Source organism: Clytia hemisphaerica, unplaced genomic scaffold (genome assembly GCF_902728285.1).
Source record: "Clytia hemisphaerica strain Z4C2 unplaced genomic scaffold, Clytia hemisphaerica genome assembly, whole genome shotgun sequence".
NCBI lineage: Eukaryota > Metazoa > Cnidaria > Hydrozoa > Leptothecata > Clytiidae > Clytia > Clytia hemisphaerica.
This window is the reverse complement of record NW_027103432.1, coordinates 237,155-262,304: the sequence shown is the minus strand read 5'-3', so window position 1 is coordinate 262,304 and position 25,150 is coordinate 237,155. Positions and strand designations below refer to the sequence as shown.

The 25,150-nt window shown below is 36.1% G+C and overlaps 3 protein-coding genes across 3 annotated transcripts in view; 1 reads left to right on the top strand and 2 right to left on the bottom strand.

The window, feature by feature from the left end:
• LOC136798057 (cilia and flagella-associated protein 47-like) overlaps positions 1–19,013 on the top strand; it is a 96,815-nt gene extending 77,802 nt beyond the window's left edge. Inside the window, exons 43-54 of the mRNA XM_067054641.1 lie at positions 23–77; positions 1,284–1,450; positions 1,694–1,861; positions 2,472–2,717; positions 3,522–3,629; positions 4,016–4,127; positions 5,277–5,384; positions 8,189–8,360; positions 10,109–10,662; positions 17,336–17,526; positions 17,698–17,866; positions 18,605–19,013. Coding sequence (XP_066910742.1) covers positions 23–77; positions 1,284–1,450; positions 1,694–1,861; positions 2,472–2,717; positions 3,522–3,629; positions 4,016–4,127; positions 5,277–5,384; positions 8,189–8,360; positions 10,109–10,662; positions 17,336–17,526; positions 17,698–17,866; positions 18,605–18,817 — 2,263 coding nt within the window. The 3' untranslated portion in view covers positions 18,818–19,013. The remainder of the gene's footprint in view (positions 1–22; positions 78–1,283; positions 1,451–1,693; positions 1,862–2,471; positions 2,718–3,521; positions 3,630–4,015; positions 4,128–5,276; positions 5,385–8,188; positions 8,361–10,108; positions 10,663–17,335; positions 17,527–17,697; positions 17,867–18,604) is intronic.
• LOC136798042 (uncharacterized) lies at positions 13,909–15,756 on the bottom strand. Its single transcript, XM_067054627.1, has 2 exons — positions 15,069–15,756; positions 13,909–14,330 (listed from the first exon to the last, which is right to left on the bottom strand). Exons 1-2 carry the CDS (start codon positions 15,754–15,756, stop codon positions 13,966–13,968), a joined length of 1,053 nt encoding a protein of 350 aa, XP_066910728.1. The 3' UTR covers positions 13,909–13,965.
• Positions 19,014–19,926: 913 nt separating the features above from the next.
• Positions 19,927–25,124, bottom strand: LOC136798056 (monocarboxylate transporter 13-like). Its single transcript, XM_067054640.1, has 4 exons — positions 24,357–25,124; positions 22,809–23,392; positions 21,677–22,046; positions 19,927–20,966 (listed from the first exon to the last, which is right to left on the bottom strand). Exons 1-4 carry the CDS (start codon positions 24,574–24,576, stop codon positions 20,320–20,322), a joined length of 1,821 nt encoding a protein of 606 aa, XP_066910741.1. The 5' UTR covers positions 24,577–25,124; the 3' UTR covers positions 19,927–20,319.
• Positions 25,125–25,150: the final 26 nt, after the last annotated feature.

Here is a 25,150-nt window from a genome sequence, read left to right as displayed (position 1 = left end):
AAGGTTTCTTTTTCTTTTGTAGGACAATGAAGGTTTTGGAAGTGGCAAACAAAATGCCATACAAGATGGTATTCCAGGTACGGCAGACAATGTTTTAAGTTTTATTCTGAACAAGAATAATTCGATTATTTGTATTAAGGTTTTGCTGATTTTCACTCAGTTTTGTTCCAAATTAAAAAAAAAATCGTTACCCTTTGGGAGGGGGGACTTTCGATTTTCGTAAGATTTGGACCCTTTCAGAGAGTGAATTGGTCGAGACTGTCGAGGGTGTAACAATGGAACCTTTTGGCTCGCAGCTATCCGACAACTGTTTTGCCTGAGTACTCCCCCCGGTACAGGCACGACCAATACTGGAATTTGATAATTGGAAATAAAAATTGAATTAATTATTGCATGGTATTCTTTATTTTCATTTTCGTAGTTGCCGAATCCAAATTTTTGTTAGCTTTCCCAAGCTTTAGAATTTTTATGTAACATGTTTCATTTCATCCACCTATTCATTCCATTACCCTTTTTTGGTTTTACTTTGGGCAGTAGAAATTGTTCATCTCCCTTTCGGAATCCATCTTTGTTCTGTTTCAAGCTTATATTCACGTTAGTATATTCACTGACGAATCAAATACCTTATCGGCCCTTTTTACGCCGCTCCATACTGAACTATTTTTTTAATCGACGTTAGGGATCGGAATTAAGTTAGGGTCAAACTAAAAATGGAAAAAATGAGCTTTGGCGTAATAAAGGCCGGCGTAAAAGTTGTCGCAATATACGGCGTGGAAACCTGGTCTCTAACAAAGCTTGATGAAAACAAGCTCTCGGTATTCGAAAACAATTGTATTCGCTCCATACTGGGGATTAGACTCCAAGACCGGATATCACTCAAACGGCTACGTAAGAGAGCAAAGCTCAAAATGCCGATTGTCTATCTTATCAAAAAGAGACGCTTGTCTTGGTTTGGGCATGTAGCAAGACTGCCCGAGGAAAGTCTAGCTAAAATATGTTTGAAAAATGAATTCCAAGGCACACGAAGAAGAGGTAGACCTGCAAAAAGATGGCAAGATAAAATCAGGGAAGACACAGGTCTTCCATTAGCAACGGCCCAACGATACGCACGTGATGGAACCAGATGGCGAGAGAAAGTACACAAGTGGGCGAAGCCTCAACCAGAGGTGTGCTGATAATTCAAAAAAAAAAAAAAGTTGTCAACTCTGAATTAGGGGCTGGCATAAAAAGGGCCGATAACGTAACTAGATTATTGTCTTCATTATAATTTCATTTCATTTCAGACGTTTTCTGACTTGGATTCGATTACCGGACCACCCTTCATTACGGTACTTCCTCAACAAACGGCTTCCGTTCCTTTTAATATATTGACGCAAAGACGGGGTGTTCAGGACGGCGTCGTATGCTTCGTTTATGATGCTAACTTTGTCCGTGAGATGGGTCTCGATCGGTAAGCGAACCTACGTGTGTGTTCATGGCACGTGTCTAAGCTCCGGATATGTTGAATTTCCAGACTGACCTTTGCTAACGAAGTAGAAAATTTAAGTACTCTGACCCCAGTTAATTTTCATATGAAATTTTAAATTGGCGTTGACTCCAGATTCTGCGTATTTTTTTTAGGCTTATCAATCTTGACATGTCATTTAGTTGATTGATTTTTGTATTAAATTATTTTATTTTCCTTCGCTTTTAGTGTTTACGATATAGACAGTGATGATGATGAGGAGGGTGGAAAGAACACAACGAAGGAGAGTCATCTTTCACAAGATTCGAACAACGCTCCTCCTTTGATCTCCACTGAATGCTCTTCACTTCAACACATCAATCAATCCACACAATTTAGAAGACCTTACAAAATATGGTATTCTTATTGTGTAATCTAAAAAAAAACATATTTTTTAATATAACTAGGCCATTCAAATAGCCTATTTTCATTGGAAGTGTTAGGCTTTGGTGCCATATGTACAGTGTACAGTGTATTATACCCTTTATCGACCTTTTTTACGCCAGCTCTAACCAACCTTATTTTTTCCATTGCTGGCTTACTAAGGGCTGACATAAGAGTTCGGGATTAAATAAGGCCAAGCAAAAAATAGAAATAGAATATAAAGGGCCGGCGTAAAAGGGTCGATATGATACTCAAAGAATATAATGTCTGTCCTGCAAAGCGACACAAAATGGTAGCAAAGCTGTCATTTCACATGGTTTGCGGAGGAGTTGCTTTGACCCTGATAGGCTAGCTTGAATTTTTCCAAAAGACGGTGTACTGATGCGTAATTATGATCAAGCGTTGGGACAAGCTGGAGTTTTTACAAGCTCTTATTTGATTTGGTTGGTCGTTAACCAGTAATAAAACAATTTTGTTACTTTTTCTAAAGAACGCGTCATCTCTATTACTTCAAATGACCAATTAGTGAAGTATCTTATAAAAACTCCAGCATTGGTCACCAAATTCTCTTTCTCTCTTCAAGGTATTCTTTACGTATCAACTCCATCCCAACTGAGCCCATCAAATGTTTAGAAGTTCAAGCCTATGTCTTCTCGTCGGCTTCAATCGAACTCTTGTTGAAAAACCCTCAAAATGAAGAGCTTCATCTTGACGTCATCATTGATGGATTTCACCTCTACGGAGAAGCATCGGTGGCTGTCAAACCGTTCTCCTCCACTGTGTATCAACTACAATACAATCCCATTGTCACTGGAAAGTCCAAAGCCAGGTGATTAGCACTTACTCGATCAATAGCTCTATTCATGATATTTATGACGTAATGTTTTATACAGAAACATTTGCCAGTAGTTTTATTGTTTTAATTCAGAATTAGTGGTAAACGCCCGAGCTTTTTTGGGTGTTTACATATAAAACAATACGTTATGAATGTCATGAATAGGGCAAGCTGAGGAATTTGCCAATAAACTCGACGAAATTAATGATTATGAGCAAAGATTTTTTTAAACGACAAATTTCTTGTTTCATTCCATGAAACTTCCAAAACGCCGAATTTAGGCACTAATCCAACCTCTAGTCTTTGTCTCTTTTTTAATGGCATTGGTTAAATAAAAATGATATATTTTAGGAAATAGTAGGGGGCTAAGCCTGGGTTTCCGTGACATCTTTTCTACGACCTAACCATTTTAGTCTATTCCAAAGAACAGTATATTACAAGATATTTTTGAGAGGGAGGACGCGGCTTAGGCCCGGGAAAACTTTTTATGACCAAAACAGTCACGCCATAGGCAAAACTGCAAGGGAAAATAAGGGGTAAGAAAATACCTGATTTTAAAAAGTCAAAATAAACGACAATGATTGGTACCATCTGATAGAGCTTGAAATTCTGAGCAAAAAATTGTATTACAACAACTCTCTGACTAAAACACACAAAGAAATACAGCCGCTTTAAGACCAACTAACTGTCAGCTCTACTATGATTTGACGTCAAAATCCTCGTACTGACGTCGGTATGTTTTTGATATTCGTTCTTGGATTCTAATCTCTAGAATCTTATTCAATTACTTATTTTCAGCGTCATCTTCCAGAGTGATTCATGTACAGAATTCTGGTATGATATGGTGCTAATCGCTGAAAATCCTCTACCTAAACAATTACCCATCATGCAATGTCCATTGGGAAAGTAAGAGAGTCTTTTTTGAATTTAAGACTCCCTGATTGTATTTTATTTTTCCGAGAACCATATGTTCTGGGTTACATTGATTTTCAAATCATATATAGTTGACACTCTCAAATTTAACTTTCTACTATGCGATATGCTCCATTATTCGACAATATTGATAGCTACCGTCAACAAAAAATTCTACTAAACGAAACTTTCGATATGCTCTCTTTTTCGATGAAAATCCATTCCCCTTCAAAATCAAATTAGAGAGTGTCAACTATATTTTCAAAGAGAAAACTAGCCGTAAAAAATCTGCAAAGCGATCGAGCAAGGAGTTGAAATGGAAACAAAAGATATGAGAATATAATTGAATCTGACTTGTATTTTTTCTCAATTCACACCAGGAGCTGTTACCAAGGGATACCATTGGTCAATCCATCAGTTGATGACGTCACTTATGACATCACGTGTTCGAATCCAAATAATTTCCAACTTGAAGGAGTAGATAATATGAAGGTATACCTTTTATTTTTACTCCCCTGGTTCCAATAGAGGGTTTTCACACCCTGTCTCTGTTTCCCAGTCGTGTTGAGCAACAAGGGAGTGAACTTTGTCTTTGAAAATCAAGTAGCCACGCCCGAAAGAAGATGCCCTGACAAACTCGTTTTTAGTCTCCTCCCCTTGCTGATGGCACTGGTAAGAGTTGGCAGTCATATAAAGGTAAAAGTGTGAATTAGAAACCATTATTAATTTGGCATTAGCGAAAGTATACACCTTAACTGCGTCGGGTTTTACTTCGGACTGGCAACGAATTTACAAGGAAACTACGTCTAAATTGTCTTTGCCTTTGAGAATGTCAATGCAACGATTGCAGACATTTTACCTTTTTTGCCTGAAGAAAAGATTACGTCATAAAAAAGTCATAAAAAAGTTTCGTGCGAGCAAAATAAAAAGTTGAAGGAAATTCTACATTTTTTCATCCGTTACGTCAATTTTGACCAATAGAATTGCTTCATTTTTCATCCGACCAATGACCTTACAAAAACGTCAAAAGGTTTTCGCTCTTGTCGCGCGAAAGTGGATCCTTTACGATAGGCATAAAACAATTAGATAACCTAAGCAGTTTCACAATTGACGAACTGGCTAACTTAAATTATCATTAGTGATTTCTTATTTATGGCAGACAATTTGAGTATTTTAAATTTATTTTCTCAAGAGCATCTACTTTATAAGAATCAAATTAATATAACAAAATAGCTCTTGCATTCTAAATCAAAAGCTTAGCAATCATCTGGCACCCAGATGCAGAAATCTTTATCCGACACGCTAAAGCTCTGAAGGTTGGAAAGATTTTCAACATCTGGAAGGTTTAGATTACGGAATTTTGCAAGACCGCGTCAAAGATTTTGTAGCGGGAGGTCTAGTGACCCAGCCCTCGTTTTCGGGGATTGGTGGGTCCAACCGTAATATTTTTAGCTTTACGCAAAAGGGTAGTTGAACCCAACTGGAGATCTATCATTCCTCTTCGACGGGGAATTGGCCCGCTCCTTTAGAGCTTTAGCGTGGGCTGCGGCCAATCCACCATAGGAATATCAGATAATCCTAGCAAACTCGATCTAGAACGCTATGCTCTTATTACACATTTTATTTACGTTCTTGGTTCAGGTGACGATACCATCCATGGGTGAAGTGGAGGTCATCCTTTCGTTCGTGCCCAGTTCCCTGGAAAACAACGACCATAAAGCAGAAATCCTTTTCTTCAACGACCAACAAGTAAGGTGTTTTATTGCAAAGGGAAAAATTAGTTTTTGTTTTTTTTTGACGAATGCTTGAAAAAAAAAACAAGAAATTTGAGTGAAATAGTTGTTTAGAGGAAACAACCTCATTGAATTTTCGTCGGGGAAAGACTCTTGGGATTATGTTATTTTTTAGTCCTTGGCCATGAGTTAGTTCACTTACACGGTCGGTGGTTTTTTTTCAATCAGAATTTTTCCTCTTTTTCTTGTGAAATTTTGGATGGGTAATATTGTTTCTAAAATAATTAGAAATCCAATTTAAGATTTTTCTCTTCAATTTCTCCATCAAAATACTCAATCGCTAAATATCTTATTCTATAATGGCCAGACCAAATATTGGATTAGTAAGAAAATTATCTACTTGAAAGTGACTTTTGAGTGAATAATAAACTTTGAAAAAAGGGATTTATCGTATTTTGATAAAAAAGGACTGATCTTTCGAGTGATAATACTCATCTCGACAATAAAGTTAGCACGAGGTTTATTTAATCGACCTCTAAACCATCTAAAAACGATCCATAATGCAATGGGAGACTGTTTTATCTTCGGTATTCCGTATTTTTCCGACCATATGTCATCTGCTTGGAATCTATTTATTGCGAACTGTACATCTCCGACAGCACTGGCAAAAGATACAAGCGCGCTACTTGCTTTGTCTGAGCATAATTGAAGTGGTACATAACCTACATTACACCATAAAACCGTTCACTCGAACCTATACTGCTTCCATTGTGCTTCACCTGGATATCTTCGTTACCGGTATTTTTGGCACCTTGATAATGTTAATCCTCATGTCGCTTACCATAGACAGAGCTGTCTTTGTTTGTCTGAACTTGAAGTACGAGTCAAGCAAAGCCAATATGGCGGTCAAAGTAGTGTTCTTTTCAAATCTCATATTTTCCATCATGGTGTCTTTCGTTTTGTATCTTATGCAGAAAACAAAGACACAATTTATAATGTTTCAAACACTGTATTTTTGGCCTTTAGCTGATACTTTGGTCCTCGTCACTTTCATTTTCTGTTATTTTTGGATTTTCAAAATCGTTCAAAAAAGAAGTCGACGTTTGCTTGGTGAAGAATCTCAACGTTATAAGAAAAGAATGAAAAATGTGACTAAACTTCCTATGCTAATTATACTAGCTTTCTTTGTCTGTTGGGCGATAATGGATTCAATTTATCTGGGGTTGGCGGTTTGTGGCGCTACAGGGCCACCTTGGCTTGGCGTCGTTTCAAGTGCCATGTATAGTTTCGGGTATTTGTCGGACTCTCTTATTTACATATTTTTCACTAAAACTATTCGAAACCATTTGAAAAGAAAGATCTTGTTATTACCGTCTTGTTGATTTTGGCGAAGACTTATTGAGCTGATTGTTTCAAGGAAATCAACCCTTAGAGGCGTGGTCGACTTGTGAGAGGGCTGGTAAATAGTTTACCGGGGAACATTTAATTTGTAATTTAACGTTGTAAGTGAATGAAATAACATCATTAAAAATTACTTGCACGTAGCTTCTCTTTTCTTTGTTCTACGGATGATTAAGTCTGGTAGAATTAGCTCAATAAAGAATTTTACCTTAAAAATAGTATGTGGCTGAAATTTGGGTCCTGGAACTATCAGAAAAAAGCGTATTCGATTGAAAAACATTTTTGGCCCTTTTAGGTCCTTAATTTATGACTTCACTTTTCAAATAACCCTCTGTAGTATAAAGATTTTCAGAAAGCGTTCAAAAATAAATTACCACTGCTTTTTCGGGAAAGGATATGAAAATTAGGTAAAAAGAATGGTCACAAATAAAATTGTTTTTAAAGGATTCCATAAAATTACCAAAAATGCCCTTCTTGAAAATACTTCTTAATGACGTCGCCAGCTACCAATTATTTTAATTTCGAAGCCAACCTCAAAGATAGGTCTTGGAAAGTGAAAAGTGTATGGTTTAGAGTGATAGATGGCTAGATTGCGAGATATTTAGTTTTTAAGATCAGTGACTTTCAAGCAACTTTCAAAGACCCATCTTTCGAGCTTATTTTATGTAAATTGAAATCCTCTGTAAACGGGCAATTTGGCTGGAATTCTAAACACGAAGCAGAGCAGGGGGGGGGTCGGTACTAAAATTTCAGACATCATGACTTTTAGTGAGGTGGTGGTATTACAAAAAAGGCCTTAAAGCATTTTAGTACCATGTGTACTAAAATCCCAAATTAGGTGGGGTCTTCAAGAAATTTAAGAACAATTTTGTACATTAGTACTAAAAATCACCAAATTTTAGGAAATTTAACTATTGACCAAGCATTTTAGGCAAAATGAAAAAAATAAAAACTTTCTATATAAGATTTAAACACCCCTGTGTCACAAATTAAGCAAAAATTTTGCCCCCAGTGGGAAAATGCCCTTGAATTTCAGCCCCACTGGGAAATTGACATTGATTTCATCCCCACTCGAAATTCCATGTTAAAAATTGCACTCCAAAACCACCCCCACTGGGTTTTTTAACCTTGGAACAATAGAATTTCTATCCCATTAGCATTTCAATAGGAATTTTTATCTAGGAAAATGGTTCCACCGGGGCTGTGAAACAGGGGTGTATTTGATGTTTTGCTTTTATATACTATGGAATAAAAAATGTTTTCGAAGTTGAATGCTTTGTTTTTTTAAAGAACCATGGATAACTGGATAGAAAAGAAATAGCAAGCTGTAAATTAGAGGTGAAAAATAACCAATCAATCTTTGCAATAACTAAAGTAGAGAAGAGCAAAAGTGTCTTGACTGTTTCATTACTTCTTCAGGGATCGTGTTTCACTTTTCACGCCATGGGAGTTGTGGATAAACCGAACATCGCTGACAAATACAACTTGGAATGTGAATTGGGAGGCAATGCTTCCATCATCATACCTTTCCATAATCCTTTCTTCTTTGATGTCTTGGTGGATGTCGATCTTCAGGAGAAAAATTCCCTAGGTAGGATCGATGGCTTAATGGTCAAGGCGCCAGGGTATTAAACCAGGGGTTCCCGGTTCAATCCCTGGTCCCTTCAAAAGTTCTGGGATTACTGGGCTATCCACGTAATATCAGCTCTATCTTTCTAAGGTGGGTAGGTCAGAGATACTGGATATCAGAGTAGTTTTTCGTTAACTTTTCATGAACCTTCTAATCCTTTGAGCCCGTAGAAAATAAACAAGTTGAGCGAAATATTCACATGGTTTAAAAGGGGTTGAGACCCCTCTGCATGCTATTAAGATAATTTGAAAATATACCTTAAGGGAAGAAATTTTCGCGGAAGAATTTTTCGCGTAATTTAATTTCACGAATTTGGGCGTAATTCGCGAATTTAAATTCCGAGAAACACATCAAAATGGCTAAATCGCGAAATCAAATTCCGCGAAATTCGATTTTTTGGAGGAAGAAGACGGCGATGAAGTTTAATCATGACGTATCATAGAAACATTCATTTGATGTTATTATTTTGTTGTTAAAGTTTGTTAATGTGACTGAAATCGTCTTGAATGTCAATGAAAATTATGAAAAACATCTTCTCTGTAAAAAAAATTCTTTTGAAATTTCTCAATCGCCAAATTAAATTCCGTGAAACTTTTGAAATCGGCTCATTCGCGAAATTAAATTCCGCGAAATTTGCCATTTTGAAACTCTAATTCGCGAAATTAAATTCCGTGAGAATTTCTTCTCGCGAAAATTTCTTCCCTTAAGGTATTCATCATTATTCTTTGTGTCCCTTTTAATCAAAACATCTTTAATCCCTTCGTCAAGTTTAAGTGATGTATTTAGAACTGCAAATATATTCATGTGAGGTTAACCAAGAATTTATTATAGACACTGGATAACCAACGAGCTATATTTTCATTGATTTCTCATGTTCTAGCCTTGTCCGCAGTAATGACATTATTGTTCACTCTCCTTCCTTCATTAAACAATTTTTCGTAACATTTTAATCATTTTTCTCATCTTAACACAGTCATTTCAATTCCCAAATGAAAATTAAGTTTTCCTTAGAGAGGCGAACGCATCAAAATAATTGCTAATTACGTGTCGTTTATGACGTTTCAAGTTGCAAGAAAGATACGGAAAACATGCTATGTATGAAAAATTGAATGTTGACACCAGAAATTTTCAAAATTTAGCCTCAATAAAACCACCGATCCACCACGAGCCTCTAAAATATTTTCATACCACGGTGAAGCCAAGACACTCAAGTCTCATATATGTCGATCTTAGCTCTTCTCAGAAAGATGTTAGAGAGATATTGCCAACTTAAAATTCTGTGTCATTTTAGGCCTTTTGTTTGATTTTTCTTGTCTGATGATGTTTTTGTCACAACAGATTTAATACATTGTATCCGTTAAGTATTTTAGCATTTATTTCCGAATTTTTGGCGAGTAAAAGTACAAAAAGATAAAGATAGAGGACTTTTTAGAAAAGAGATCATAAATCATTTTTCAAAATCAGAGAACTTCGAGCCGCCATGACAGTTGTCCTTTGCGGACAAAGCTAGATCCTCGATTGTTTTCTTAAACAAAAGAAAGACAATGATTCGCTATCCACCGTTTTATACGTTGTTTTTCCAGTGTCTATAATAAATTCATGGGTTAACTAGTGGGGTAATCTCGACAAAGTTTGAAAATGTCTTCTATACGCTCTAAACCCTCACTTGTAATCCTGTTAATTCATAAATTCTCCTCTTTTTTATTCAGACGAAGTTTTTGGTTTACTGCTTAATAATTGGAAAAATTTGCTGCTCCCTGCAAAACAAACGTTAGACATTCCCATCTCTTACGCACCTGACCAAATGCGTAAACAAGAAGCTTCGTGTAAAGTTTACACGCGACCATTCAACGCTGACCAATCAGAATCTAGTCTCTATGACAACGGTTTAATATGCTGGACTTATGAGATAGAAGGGATCCCAACCTGTATACCTATCAAAACTTCGAACGCCCCTGTTGTACAATGTCGCACGCGCCAACGTATCGAGGAACAAATCGAAGTTACTTTTGCCGGCACCGAGACGGCAGACAATTCCAGTTACAAAGCACTACTCAAATCCTTATCACCCATTCATTTAGTGGGTCAACAGAATACACGTTCTGATTTTGCTGACCAGTTCGAAGATTTGGAAGAGACTTTGGATTATTTCATTGAAAGTGGAGATGCCGATGTAGATGAAGACATCTCTCGTTCGGTGACCGTCTGTTTGAAACGTCAATCACGTCATAAAATCACCAACGCCATATCTCTTCTTTTCGAGGTATATTTTTATGTTACAATATTCGTTTTAGTTTCGCTTTTTAACTTCGAGAGAGACGTATGCTAGCTTAAAGTTATTTGTATATTCATTTATATGACACTACACCATAATCTATATAAAAACTCTGGTCTGGAAGCCTTTCGTTTCTTTCTATTGTTTCTTGGTTTAACTTATGTTAAGAAACAAGAGCCGCAAAGATGCGGATAAATATTTCCTTTACAAATGTTAAAATAATAATTGATGTCCTAAGATGACTGTAGGTTCAAAGCTACAGATCACGGCATATATCCAAGCTGAACCCGACTGAGAACAACAATGCAGTAATCAAATTGGCTGGAACTTTAATTTTCGTTAGGTGCACTTTAAATGGATTTCAGTATTATACTAGCGGTCATCCGGCGTCGCACCGCCAAGTAGAGTGTTGTTGAACACATCAAAGGACCTGATTATATAATTATTATTTTAAGCGCTGATTTCCAGAAATATCATATACATGTTTTTTTTTTTATAAGCATAACGCTTATAAGCATATGAAGGCTCAGATTTGTAGAATTCCTAAGCATAACATAAGCATATGTGTCAGCCTGAAATATTTTTTAAGTTGTCATTTTTTATCAGTTTAAAATGGTTTGTTTGAGGTCAAGTAAAAAAAAGACATTCCACGGCTACCACTGCTCCCAAATCTGAACAAATCTGAACAAATTTTTACAAAATTTCTAAAATTTCACTAAAACTTGGCTTGGGGTGAATTGTAAGCATTATTCTCATAAGCATATAATAAGCATAATCTATGCCTGGATGCTTTGAGAACTTAAGCATACACGAGCCTGACCAAGGGGCATACAGTTGCTTATAAAAAAAAAAACATGTAGCCAAAAAGGGCAAATATTTAAAATGAAAGAATGACAAAAAGGAGAATATTTCACAGTAAGAAAACCAAAGAAAATTTTATATATTTTCAAAATGAGATGAAATATTTTGCATTATATATACTTTCATATATAAAATATTGTAAAAAATGTAAAAATTGAAAGTAACTTTTGGAGTTTTTTGAAATAATGTACGTGCTAAAAAGTGAAAATCTTTCAAAACAGGGAAACAATTTCATATTTTCCGACAGAATGCAAAAAAAAAAATAAAAATCTCATTTTTATATACTGGGAAATATTTCATAATCTGAAAGAATTTCGATAGGAAAAAATTCCCCTAACAGAAGCCATTTTATGATTTCTAAAAGCATGCTGCAAGAGCAAAAAATGCCACACACTTGGAAATTTCCAAAAAAATGTCAGAAAATAAAATAAATTGTCATGCCAGGAAACCACTTGAGTTTTCTTCATTTTTTAAATGCATGTGGAAGAAAATGTCAAGTTCACGACAAAAGTTTTCCACGTTTTGAATGCACGTGTAAGAAAATCTCAAAATTTATCACAAAAGTTTCCACGTTTTAAATGTACGTACCGCCAACTGCTTTAACTTTGGACGATTGGTCGAAACATGGGACTGTTTGATATCTGGTCTGTATTTTCAATAACTTGTTAAATCTCTTTGACAACAAATTTGTTTTGATGTTGATAACTCCACCAAGTTTATCAATCATACTTCCTTTCATAACATGTCACGATAACTTTCACTATAGCGACGATTGGAGAATTAGAGAACGCCCGCTGCCTAACCGCCTATCGCCTGATGGGATTAACAAATAACGCATATGTAACTTGCCACGCGAGTGACGTCAAATGCTTTATCGTTTTGCCATTTTTTTAATACGCCATTCATTAACTCAAATCAAATGACTTTGGAGGTTCGGTGAAATGGTGGCCAAATTGCCGTCCCATGTTTTGTCAGATAGTCCCAAGTTGGAGCAGTTGACGGTAAGAAGATCTCTAAATTCACAACTAAAGTTTTCCACGTTTTAAAATGCACGCGTGGAAGAAAATCTCCAAGTTCAAGAAAAATTTCAATTGTACATGTGAGGTGATTTCAAATTATTTACATCCATATTCAATGCAATAAACCTTTTAAGAAGTATAACATAACATTCTTCATATTGGGGCCGTGGTGTTCCGGATCCAGTTATCAGCTTCTTTAAAATTTGAAATTTATAACCGCAACGCAACAAGTTTTCACTAAACCCAGCAGTTAATTCATTGTTGCTCCATGCTGACATGTTTAAATTTTTAGCTAAAATCAGTTCATCAACCATTCCCATTATTGTTGCATTGTCGGCATTGCACCATTCATTCGTTGACGTTGGGTGCAAACTTTTTTCATATTGCAAGTATGTAATTTTTCAGGTATAACATGGTCAGATTTATTCACAGTCACTTGCCTTCGTACGATTTATGTATATATACACACAAAATTGAAGTTAGTTTGCTGTGAAAGTTGATAAAATGTCCTGTTTTTCCAAGACCAAAAGATTCTCATTCCAGCTCATTCCAAACCAACAGAATGTAAACGAAACATTAAATCCAGAAAGGAATATTAAGAAAAGTTCACTATCGACCATTCCTTGTGAGAATCGTACAGAAATCATGATCCAATTCAACATATCAAAGCATATAAAACCAAAGCAAAGAAAAGTAGCGAAAGAGCAAAAGTTGTTGTCTATTTTCTGCCATCTTTGTTTTGACAGTTAGAAACAAAGCAGTATGGTCCGTTCAACAATACGCTTCTGAAACGGCCGACGTTGCCCGATCGACAAGGAGAATAGAGCGGCGTACGGAAATTTACCACAGACGTTTCTCGAGGAGATGACGTCTTCCGCCTCAAAAAAAGAACATCCTACTGTTTTTACCGCCGGAGCTTGATTTAAAAAGAGACTCATGTACAAACTCACGAAATTGACCAAAACCGGCGTTAGACTTGAAGAAGGAGAAGGAGAAGGAGAAGAAGGAGAAAAATTACCGTTTTAACAAATATTTCCTATATAGATAGGAAATATTTAATTACTTTTTTTTCACTCTTTGATCATGTGAATTTTGAACTGAACCAATGAGGAGCGAATATTCGGTATCAAAAAATAAGCAAATTGTATTTATATTTCTTTACAAAAAGAAAGAAAAAACTAACAAAAAGTTACAACAATACGTTTCTAGACCAATCGCTAAGCCTGTACCAAAAATCAAAGCACGCTGTATTGTAGACACAATCAAGATCGAATATAAACTTGTCTGATAGATCTATCTTTATGTTGAAAAACGCCAATTGCCGAATTATTCAATAGTAAAATGATGTGTTTTACTGACTATGTTGTTTGTTATATGCAGCAACAAATAAAAACAAAAAACTGAATAAAATTCAAACCATTTCTCTGGGTCCTTCTTTGTGGCTTCTTGTATCAGATTTTTCGTTTTTACGAATCTCATGAAAAATGTCTTCCTGTATGATCAAGAGTGAAAACACAATTGCGAAGAATGTTATAACAAGAAACGGTATCACTAAAAACAAGTTTGTAAAAACAAGACCAGATGTTGCGAAAGCCAGGCTAGATGCCACACTTTCGATGAAATAGCGGTGTGATTCGACAGTAGAGGCGGAATGAGAGGGCGTGATGGCGAAGAGAAGCCATTTACAGCATAAGCCTGAAAAACATCCTTGCATCATATTGAAGAAGATTGTTGAACCAAGAAGGATTGATGCAATGGACGTCGTGAAATTACTACCTGTAACGACAATGGTGGTGATGGGTTTTGACTTGTAAAACAGAGCCGGTTGCAGAGCCATAGACATTAGGCCGGGGTCCACTTAAAGTTTTTTGATAGACTGAATGACGTCATTAAAAGTATTACTTCACTGGACTCAGTAAAGCGTCGTCAAAAATTATCAGAAAGGAAAGTTCAGTCAGAAGTAGTCTACACAGACATCTGCAAAGCCCAAAGAAGGCTGCTCTAAGTCTTTACCGAGCAAGAAAAAAGTGAAGCAAGACTTTAATTTTGAACCGGTGAATATTATGTAGCGTTTCTAGCGTTTTAGGGACGCTCAATAACGCTCAATTATATTATTATGAAAGCAAAAATATGCATAGGATTGTTGAAAGACTGGAGTCGTTTATAATGCGTGTGATACAGTAGTATAGGCGTTATATGATAATACGGTTATTGTTACGGGATTTAGTTTTTATAAACTAAAATTTGTTCCCTCCATTTCTTTTTGCTTTATTTCTACTACTTATGTCTGAATTAGTGGTCTAGCTTGCTAGACTAGTGCAAAGTTCACTTTCTTTCCTAGATAAAAAATTTGCTTTAACCACAGGAAAAATGGTGCTTCCCAAGTCCCACTGGAAAAATCAGACGGTTTAGGTTGAAACTGGGAAATTGTATCAATGATTCGCTTCACTTTTTAAGCGAAAAATCTAGCGGCCTAGCCCATGAAAGATGTCAGAAGATTACTAATGAACAAACCTGTAATAGCGAAAAGGATGAGTTCTTCCAATACCACTAAAATAAAGGTGGAGACATATTGGTAAAATATCACAACTGAATTGCTTCCTGATCCTCTCTCTATAAGAATAGTGATCACTGATGCTATGAGAACTGCAATGAAGAGAGTAGTTCCCAGTTCTTTTTTAGTCATTTCGAAATGCAAGACACCCACCATGTTGACCAGCAGTTCAATTTGATAGTATTGGAATGATAATATCCCATCCGCCAGAATGATGAATAAAACGTTAAAGTGTCTTATAATGTCAAATGTAGTCCAAATTGCAGAAGATGGTTTAGTTCCGTTGGAAGGAAGGTTTTCATTGTCCACTTTGGTTGGCTCGTTCAAGAGTTGACAATATTTATCGTCAACTGTTTTGCTGCCGTCTTCATGACAGTAAAAAGTTTCATCTAAGGAACAAAACCCACTCCCTTTTTTATCCGGGAATGAGGTATCTAGACTGTTTCCGTGACTATTTTGTCCTTCTTGTTGTGCGATGGGCAGTCTAACATCTGACTTCGCGTCGTTTTGACAGTTTTGAGGATATGTTGGTAATAAGGATAACATTTGTTCATTCTCCAATGATAATATAGATTCTGACTCAACATAATCCTTCAAGATTTCGTTTTTCACCACTTCATAATCAGGATCGATGGTCAAATTCGTCATCCCCAAATAACAAACTATCCACAAAAGCATTGACAAAATTGCCGAGAAAATACCGATAAAATTATTTTCTGTAATCTTCCATGATGCACCGATATTGAATTGAATACCAATAAACATAATGGGACTTGCTGGTGCAATTGAACTTATAATAATGCCAGTGATTTGGAATCGGGAAATGACTCGCCCCAGGTCTCTCTTGTGGTAGACGCGCGACATTTCTCCTGAAAAAAAAAATCGAGCAATAAATTGATAAGATGGTGGTGGTAAACCTTCAGGGCTAGATATTTCTATTTGCTGTAGTACATATTTTTATAGCTTATTCCAAGCATGTTCTCCTTCTATAATAGTGTTAAAGATTGCTTACCTAAAAGAGAGCTCCTTGCACCATCATTGAGTCCACATAGAAATCGACCCACAATGGGTAAATATTTGGAGAAAGTCATCGTGTAAATCAAATTTCCCAAAACAGATAACGTCAAAGTTGTTAAAACCATCCTCTTAACATTTCGCGTCCTATCGATGTAGTTCCCGATAAAAGGAGTGGAAATCAGCAATGAAACCGAATATGCCAGCATTGTTATCCCGTATAACCGATTCGGATTGTCTTCTTGGAAATCGGATTGATAGTAATAGAGAGCAGATATGGAGACAGCAGAATAATCGAAGTAGATGAAAGCTTGATGTAGAAGGCCAATGATGGTGGTTGCTTTACGTTTTTGATACCATCTGTCGCTCTGTTGCATTGTGGGTAGCATTAATGTTACTCTGTTTAGCTTTCCATTTATACCAAGGTACTGCAGTTTTTATGCGTCCTCATGAGTAGCTATATCAATTAATTATCGAAATCATCAAAATCAAATTTCACAACCATCATCCGATTAATCTTAAGAATTTCAATCTGGGGTGGAGAGTAAACTGTATTTACCATCTTACCTTATTAGGTCTGTTTGACACTCCACCTTAGAGAAAAATTAGTTAGCTCTTATCTTCATCCTGTTCAATTACAAAGGATTGATAATAAACACAACAAACAAATCGAGCTTAATTGACATTCTTACTTGATTGTACAATTTGAATTTCTTCCGTTGATTGTCATTTTATCAAATAGATAAGGGAAGAATCTGTTCACTTATTTCACTGTCAAAGCTAAGAATTCTTGTTCCTTGAGCAAGGACTTGTATTTTAATCAATTACATTACGATGACACATCTTTAAATGGATACTTTTTAGTATTTCTTAATACCTTAAGGGAACTAATTTTCGAGGTAACTTATTTTCGCGGGAACTTTTTTCGCGTTTTTGGGTGTCTATCGCTCAAATTGGTTCCGCGAAATGCATTTTTTACTATAAATTCTCGAAAAGTCCTATGAAGAGAAAGAATTTCGACAAAAAGTGGATTTCAACCGCGAAAATTAGTTCCACAAAAAACACCAATTTCATACCATCACACCGCGAAAATTAGTTCCGCGAAAATTAGTTCCCTTAGGTAATTATTTTCTTCACACTTTAACGAAATATAGAAGTTTAATGACGACTTTGAAAAAACAGTTTTACCAAACTACTTTCTTCACTTTTCCAGGTCATTCTTTCTTCATCCAAAACTTTCAACCATCTTGTTCATCTAATCATTACGTCATCAAGTGGCGCTGTATGGAAATATCCAATCCGTTTCACATCCACTGAACCGATTTCTGATGACGTCATTACTATCAAGTCCACTGGATTGAATAAAGAATCGAAAGTAGTCTTCCGGTTGAGCAGCCAGAAAAGGTAAGAAAAAATTGTTGGCTGATTTAATTAAACAAAAAACGATATAGTAAGTACTACTTTGGGTCTTGAGAGTCAATCTTTTTCGCTTAATATCTCACTGACATTATCTAAGATTTTTCTTTTAAGATTTTAGCATGCAAAGTATAACTTCCTCCTTCTATTCCCTTTCAGTGATTCGACGCACTTTAACGCATATTTTGCGAGTGGTTACGATGACATGTTCTCAGTTACGCCATCAACAGGAGAATTACGAGCTCCAAAAGATAATGGAACTTTATTCACTATTGCATACAAGCCGACCTTTTATGGCAAAACTCACCGTGCAAAACTGCTCATACAGGTATTAGATAATATGAAAATTTTTCAGAAATTTTTCCGCAGAACTTCGAAATTAGGAGCAAGCTCGAAAGATTTGCCCTGATTAATTTTTCCATACTTAGTACGTACAGCGGAGTCTCAATAACTCGAACACGCACGGGGCACGTAAACTTGTTCGAGTTATGGAAAATTCTAGTTATAGAGACTTGTTTATAAGGGTTTGTTAAGTGAAGGGACCAGAAATTTATTCAAGTTAAGGAGACATTAGAGTGATATAGGCTCGAATTAAAGAGACTCCACAGAAATAGAAACGAAGCTGTTTGTATGTTACTATTAGTATAGGCGTAATGGGCTACGTTGTAAGATCGATATTGTAAGATCGATCCTCACCCGGCTTGTGTTATGTTAATTGATACCTCTTTACTGGTTATTGATTAAGGTTGAGGTTAAATGAAGAAATCCAGAGAAAGGAGTGGTGCTTTTCAAAACCTTCGGTTGGATAGGAAACGTTCTTAGAACGAAGCCTCCCGGTCGCCCTTACTACAGTGTAGTCCTCATAGCTCGAATGTCTTCTTAACTCTAACAAGTTTTCTGGTCCCTTCAGTTAACAATGCCTTATAAACCAATCTCCGTTACTCGAATTGTCCATAATTCGAATAAATCTGTGTTCCCGTTTTTGATTTGCGAAGACTCTGCTGTAATACTACTTTGAATTTTATTGAGTGAGGATGTCTCTAATGAACCATCATTCTTATTCTAGACACGTGAATATCAATGGATTTACGATATTAAGGGAGAAACGCCCGAGTACACCCCGCCACGAGCAATGGCGGCTATTGAAAGTCATCTGTCAAACGCACGCTTTCATCGCACAAATCGTAAAAATTACGTGCGTGAAAATTTGCAGATAGGAAGCACAGCTGTAAGTTCACCTTTGAAAGGGGCGCCACTTTTCGCAAAACTATCACCCTGATAATTTGCTGAGGCGCCATTTTCCAATTTTTTTCTCTAGGACTTAAATTGATAATATTTTCTTACCTGTAAATAAGTTTGTCTTCTAATTTATGAACTTGAGGTGTATATAATTGAATGTACTTAGATTTGTTGAGACAAAGTTGAAAGATTTTTAATCATATATCATACCAAGATAATAACAAAATAAGTTTTACAATCCTTATTTATTCACATTTTCAACACGACAACAAAATGAAAATCTTCCGTAACGGTTGACTGGTTCTCGAAAACAAGACTGTACACGCTTTTTTGTTTATAAGAATTCATGATATGCACCATGGGGCCCCCCAGCGGTTTGCGTGATTGCGTGAATAGGCATTTTCGGTTGCGTGAATGCGTGAAAATTGAAAAAAAAATGCGTGAATGCGTGAATTGAAAAAACTTGCGTGAACGTGAAAATGTACTTTTTGATTGTGTGAATGCGTGAATCTGGGCTATTTTGTTCGTGAATGCATGAATTTTCCATTTTTCCACCGATTTCTGAAAAATCGGGTTATTGCGTGAAACTCGAAGAAAATTTGCGTGAATGCGTGAATTTCGAAAAAAAATTGCGTGATTGCGTGAATTGAGGGTCCGGTGGGGGGGCCTCCACCATTGCAATGTCTTCTGACATTACATCACGGACCCAGTAGCTGATTGGTTGTAAGTGACGTAAAATCATTCAATACGTCACTTTCAACCAATCAGCTGTTGGGTGCTTGGAAGACATTGCAATGGTGCATATCATGAATAGTGTACTTTGGATGAAGGTCAAGTATTCTTAAGAAATTGCCAAAATTTAGAGTGAAATATTCTTAACATGTTCTTACTTTTTAGACTAGACTTTTATACAAACATTGGACTTTTGAGTGCACATTGGGAGCTAAAATTATATTTCTGCCTCATAGTTTCAATTTAAGTCTAACATAAGAAGCAGTTTTTTTCTGAACCAAATACAAAATGACTGTATTCTTATCTGAAATTCTGTGAAACTCACCCTTACGATTTGGCCAATTTTCACCCTGGTATTTTTATAAAAGATAAGAAAAAAGCGTGTAATTCGCTTTTCTTTTAATTAGCGATAAGGGAACTAATTACAAAGAAAACTTTTTTTAGCGACGTATCAATATTATTTTCATTTCGAGGAGAAATTATTTTCGACAAAATCAGTCCTAACTAAAGTTAGTTATAAATTTCAATTAATTAGTTTAGTTGGCAATCTTTTGAAAAATTGAGCTGAGCTTTCGATATTCTTCATGTAATTTGTAACTGTTTAAAGTTAAATCATAAATAAAGTGGTAAGATTCACTAACTCGCTAACAATAACAAAATTTCTAAAATTTCTAACAAGTCACTAAATATGTAAATTGAAACCTAATCCTAAATATATTAGTTTTACTTTGTATAAAAGTTAAAAAAATTCTATATCTACAATATCTACAAACAAATAATAGAAAGATATTTCAAAATCCAAATGAACAATCAACAGGGAGTCGAGTTTTCGGACATCAAATTTTGTGACAACCTCCAATTCGTGGGCACTAGCATGTGCGTTATGATTGAAAAATAACTGTTTACAAAAATTTGTAATTGATGAAATGAGCTTGTCTCTTCTCCATTCATCTTATGTATCAGGCTGCAAGTTGGTTCATTATTAATAAACTCGATGATGGAGTGTTTTTTCTCGATCGCCTGTTCATTTTCTGGTGAAAGCTGCTCTCCTTCGTGTTGAAGAGCAGAGTTTATAGAATTGTTATTGGTATCTTTGGTACCTTCATCAGAATCAAGAGGTAGTCTGCTTAATGAAGATTTTAGGTTTTGTTGATGGTCTATCGGCAGTAAAACAGTTTTATGTTCTTCATGTTCTTCAGAAGTTTCACCATAATTGTCGAGTTTGAAAAAAATCAGTAATTGTTCCAGATGAAGATTTAATTTGAAATGTTCTAGAAAATTCTTCACTTTTTCCATCGTTTGTTTCTTTTCAACGTTATTCGTACGGTGACACCCTTTGTTCCGTTTATTTGAATTGTTGTCATGGATACAGAAAAGGATAACCGCTGATGTCAGCAAAATGGCACCACAGAGGATGAAAGGTACTGCGTACGATTTGGTTGCGTTGTACAGAAACCCTGAAAAATTCAATGAAAAGCGATATTTCAAACACGATTTCTATGAAATCAAATGTTAGTCAATCTAGAACCCCTGGAATCACTTGTTACTGTGGTGAAGGCTTCGAGGAGGAGGCTGTGAGGTCATTCTTGGATGTAATAGCGAGTTTACGTGTTTATTTTTTGAGGACGACGGGTGACTTTAACGATTTGGAATAACCGCAGTTTCGACCTGTAAAACCGCCGTCCTTAGTCAGTCAGGATCTAGACACATCAGGAGCTATTCGTTCCCGTCACAGAAAGCGCAGTTATACCCGCTAATACACTTTTTTTTTTTTTAGAAACACACTTTTAAGAAACACGAGGCTCAGAATGCTTAAAAACTAAGAAACATCTAAGAAACATGCTGAGGCTTAGAATGAAAAAATAACATTTTTTAATTTGGTTTTTTAAAGAACCTTCCAATCATCAAGGCAAAGTTCCAGAAAAATACTTACATAACAGTTAGAAACACTTGAGAAAGTCAGAAAAGTAATATAGAAGATAGGAAAGTACCGTAGAAAGACTATTGTGTTATCGACATGCGTTCTTTAAGCTTGAAAAAGTTTAGAAACATGTAAGAAACATTTAAGGCTCAAAAGGCCGATTTCTTAAGAAACATTGAGGCTGCTTGGTAAAACTAGTTTCTTAAAAAAAAAAAAACGTGTAGAAGACAGAAAGTTCATGCTTACCTGCCAGTGGAGCTCCAAATAGTAATTCAATGGAGATTGATGAATAAAGTGTTCCCACAGCAATGCCGACATGTTTAGAAGGTACAGTCGTCGCAACTAAGGGTAGTATGAAGCCGGTGAAGCCACCATCGAAAACACCATACACTACTGAAAAGATGGTGAGCTGATTGAATGTCGTTGCTAGGGGTAACAATGTCAAACAAACAGCCATGGCTAGTAGGAAGACTTGGAAAAGATAAGTGATGTTGATGTATTTGTTTTGACCAATGATGCCAAAGATGATCTTTCCACACCAACCACCAATGGAAAGGATGACGGGCAACCAACTGGCTTGAAGTAACGATACGCCATGGTGAATACCATAATTTACCTGAATGTGTATGAAATGTTTTGTCGATTAGATTTTTATGGGGAATCTCCTTAATGACTTGCTGTAGAAAGGATTGCCGTATTACTTCTTTTAAACGCCCTCCTTCGAATAAACGCCTCTCCTAAAATCGAAAAAATTTAATAAACGCCCCGGGCGTTTATTCGAAGTAATACGGTATACGTATATAAGTTGTTTCAACGTTCATTTAATGTGATATTGACGTTATGAAACTCTTCTTTGCTAACTGAAAGGATAACGCAAAGTTCGGTTTATTACGGTTAGGCAACATTCCGTGTTTCACCATTTTTTCCACAAAACTGTATGTCTCTGTGGTGGAGGATAGCTATTTCTAGCATTCAATCTAGCTCAACTAAAGTGACGTTACTTTTATCGCAATGGTATCTTTCAATTTTCAAAAGAGCACCCCTATGCTTGTGTTTTTTAGGATTTTGAGACTGAGACACAGAATCTCGCTAACCAAAACAGACCGACACACTGCAACTTTTTTCAAAATATAAGAAACGCCCGTGGGTAAGGTGGTACAAGCTACGTTTTGTACCAGCTGGGAAATTTTTAAAGGAGATTTATCAATGTGCATTTAATGACTATAGCAGAGCATTATTTAGATGTTATGTTGTTTCGACGATCTGTGTCGACTAGGGAGCTAGAATCAATATCAAGTCAAAAAAGACTGTGTTGAATGGTGAAAAAAAATGCTGCTATTATAATTTTTCCAAAAAGTCAAAAAAGATTTGGACTTACCAAATGAATGTATGGGATGAAGTAACAAAGCTCGATCAATGACATTGACAAAAGGACCAATAAATAATTTCTATTATTGAATAAACTGCTGTAAGGAGAACCTTCCTCCTTCTCTTCGTTCTGTAAAAGGGAATGTTCGCTCTCCTTCTCAGAGGGTTGTGTGGAATACTTGTGAATGATCAGCCCACCGATGATGGGGATGAGCGCTGTGATGGAGAACATTTGAAAGCAAATACGGAGATTGTATTGTTTGATAAGGTTGGCCATCAAAGGTGAAAATGTGATGCCGCTGAAATTACTGCCTGAACAAACGATTGATGTCATGATACATAAATTGGATTTGAAGTAGCAAGGTAAACATGAAAGCGAGGCAAAGTATAACAAGCTGCATCCAATCGAGGTTACCCCACTGAATGTGAGTGTCAGAGATAGAACATCAGCTACTAATGATGAGAGTAAGAGACCAAGCCCAAGGAAAGCGCCTCCGATGGAGATTACAAGTCCATGGCCATACTTCTTGGAGACATATGATGAAAAGGTGCCCAATACGAAACAAACACTCAACGCAATCGACCCAACCCAAGCTGAAATAAAGATTTTGATCGGTCAAAACTATTGTAGTATTCTAGGACGAGACGAGATTGTTTTGAAGTTTTGAAATTATAGTTATATAATTTTAATTTTATTTAGAGAAAATATTGCAAGACTATTAATAATTTCTTAGATTTTTTAGAGCTGCAAAAGAAGTGACACTTATGACGTCAGAATGATCACAAAATAAACTTGAGTTGCTATTTTTAGAAACCTAACGATATTTTTGCAGATTTCTATAGAAAACTAGATACTTTTGCAAAATATTTTTGTGACGTGTTTGCTAAATTTCCCAGTTGTATTTAATAGAAGGAGTTACTTTTTTGAAAAAGATTTTTTGCAGGATCATCAAAAATTGATGTCCTTTTCCCTACCTTGTCACTTACCACCTGTTCATTTGACTTTTGGAAATTGACAAGATATTTATATTTGAAAAAAAAATACACAACCGGACAAATAAATTTTTTGCTTATCAAAACAGGCTCCCTTTTTTCCCTCAAAATCAAAATCGGTTCTGAGAGAAAAGCTTCTCCTCTCTATTCACCCCTGTCTCAAAGCCCCGGTGGAAATTTTTCCTACAGTGGGGATAAAAATTTCAATCACCCCTGTCTCACAGCCCCGGTGGAGCTTTTTCCCACAGTGGGGATAAAAATTTCAATTATTGTCCCAATGGGGATCGTAAATCTATTGTTCCGAGCTTATAAAGTCCAGTGGAGTGCAATTCAATTTCAAACGCGAGTGAAAAGTTTTTGAAGAGAGCCTGTTTGAAAATTAGTAAAGTGCTGATAATTAGACATGTTAAGTTGACTAGAACCTTATTTTACTAGCTGATAATGTCCTCCCTGAACTAGAACTTCATACCTTGAATCTATAGGCATAATTTAAAGAAATTAAACTCATTTTATTGTCCCGAAATAAGTCAAATGTCCGATAGTTTAATGATCATAAACTTCTCACCTGCTCTGGTCTCTGTTGTGTTAAAGATTTCAATGATCTCCACAAACATGGTTCCAAAGCTGACGTAAAAACCCATGCTCAATGCTTGTGCGAAGAAACAAACTAACAAAACCAATACAGAAAACATCCAACTCTTCATTTTCCTTCTGTCTAATCGTGTTTTTGTTTGTGACCCGCATTCTATGTCACGGTGTCCCGCTAATTGGTCCTGCATTTCCATTCTGCCACCTAGCTTTTTGGTCTATCTTCTGCTCGTAAGATTGTATGCTAGACAGAAAGAGAAACTTTAACCAGAAAACTAGTTAACCAATTCTGGACATGAAGCAAGATTCCTTCATAGCTCGTCCTTCGAAAATTAGAAAGAGAGAGAAGAGAGAGGAGAAGAAAAAATGAAAATCTATCGATCGAAAGGTCTTACAGACCGTCAGATAGACCTCAAAGTTCTGATTGGCTGATGAGAACAATAAACAAAGAAATGTATTGTGTTTTTACGTAACTTTGCGTTCAATAGATGGACTGATGGCTTTGAATTATTCATCAGTTCTCCATTGCTTGTATTTTGAAGAGTGTTGAAGGTTGGTGATGGGTTTTACGTTTGTGAAGGAGTGCAGGATGTCAATTCAAGGTCACCTTAGTATGTCCATCAGATGTATTTCTGCTACAGTTTTCTTTCCTTGTAAATTATTCATTCAAACGGAAAACCTTTGAACCGAAATGTATTTCTTCCTTTCTCATAATTTTTTACAATAGAAAAACAAGATTTTCAGGTTTTTTTTCAATCCTTCATCTTGAGT

Excerpts from the sequence above, each read along its gene's own strand:
- LOC136798042 (XM_067054627.1), bottom strand. The coding sequence starts at position 15,756 with ATGACGAATTTGACCATCGATCCTGATTATGAAGTGGTGAAAAACGAA. Across the intron at positions 14,331-15,068 it reads CATCCTTTTCGCTATTACAG|GTAGTAATTTCACGACGTCC; the intron begins GTTTGTTCATTA and ends TTGTCGTTACAG.
- LOC136798056 (XM_067054640.1), bottom strand. The coding sequence starts at position 24,576 with ATGGAAATGCAGGACCAATTAGCGGGACACCGTGACATAGAATGCGGG. Across the intron at positions 23,393-24,356 it reads CACAACAGAGACCAGAGCAG|CTTGGGTTGGGTCGATTGCG; the intron begins GTGAGAAGTTTA and ends TCTTTATTTCAG. Across the intron at positions 22,047-22,808 it reads TCATCCCATACATTCATTTG|GTAAATTATGGTATTCACCA; the intron begins GTAAGTCCAAAT and ends ATACACATTCAG.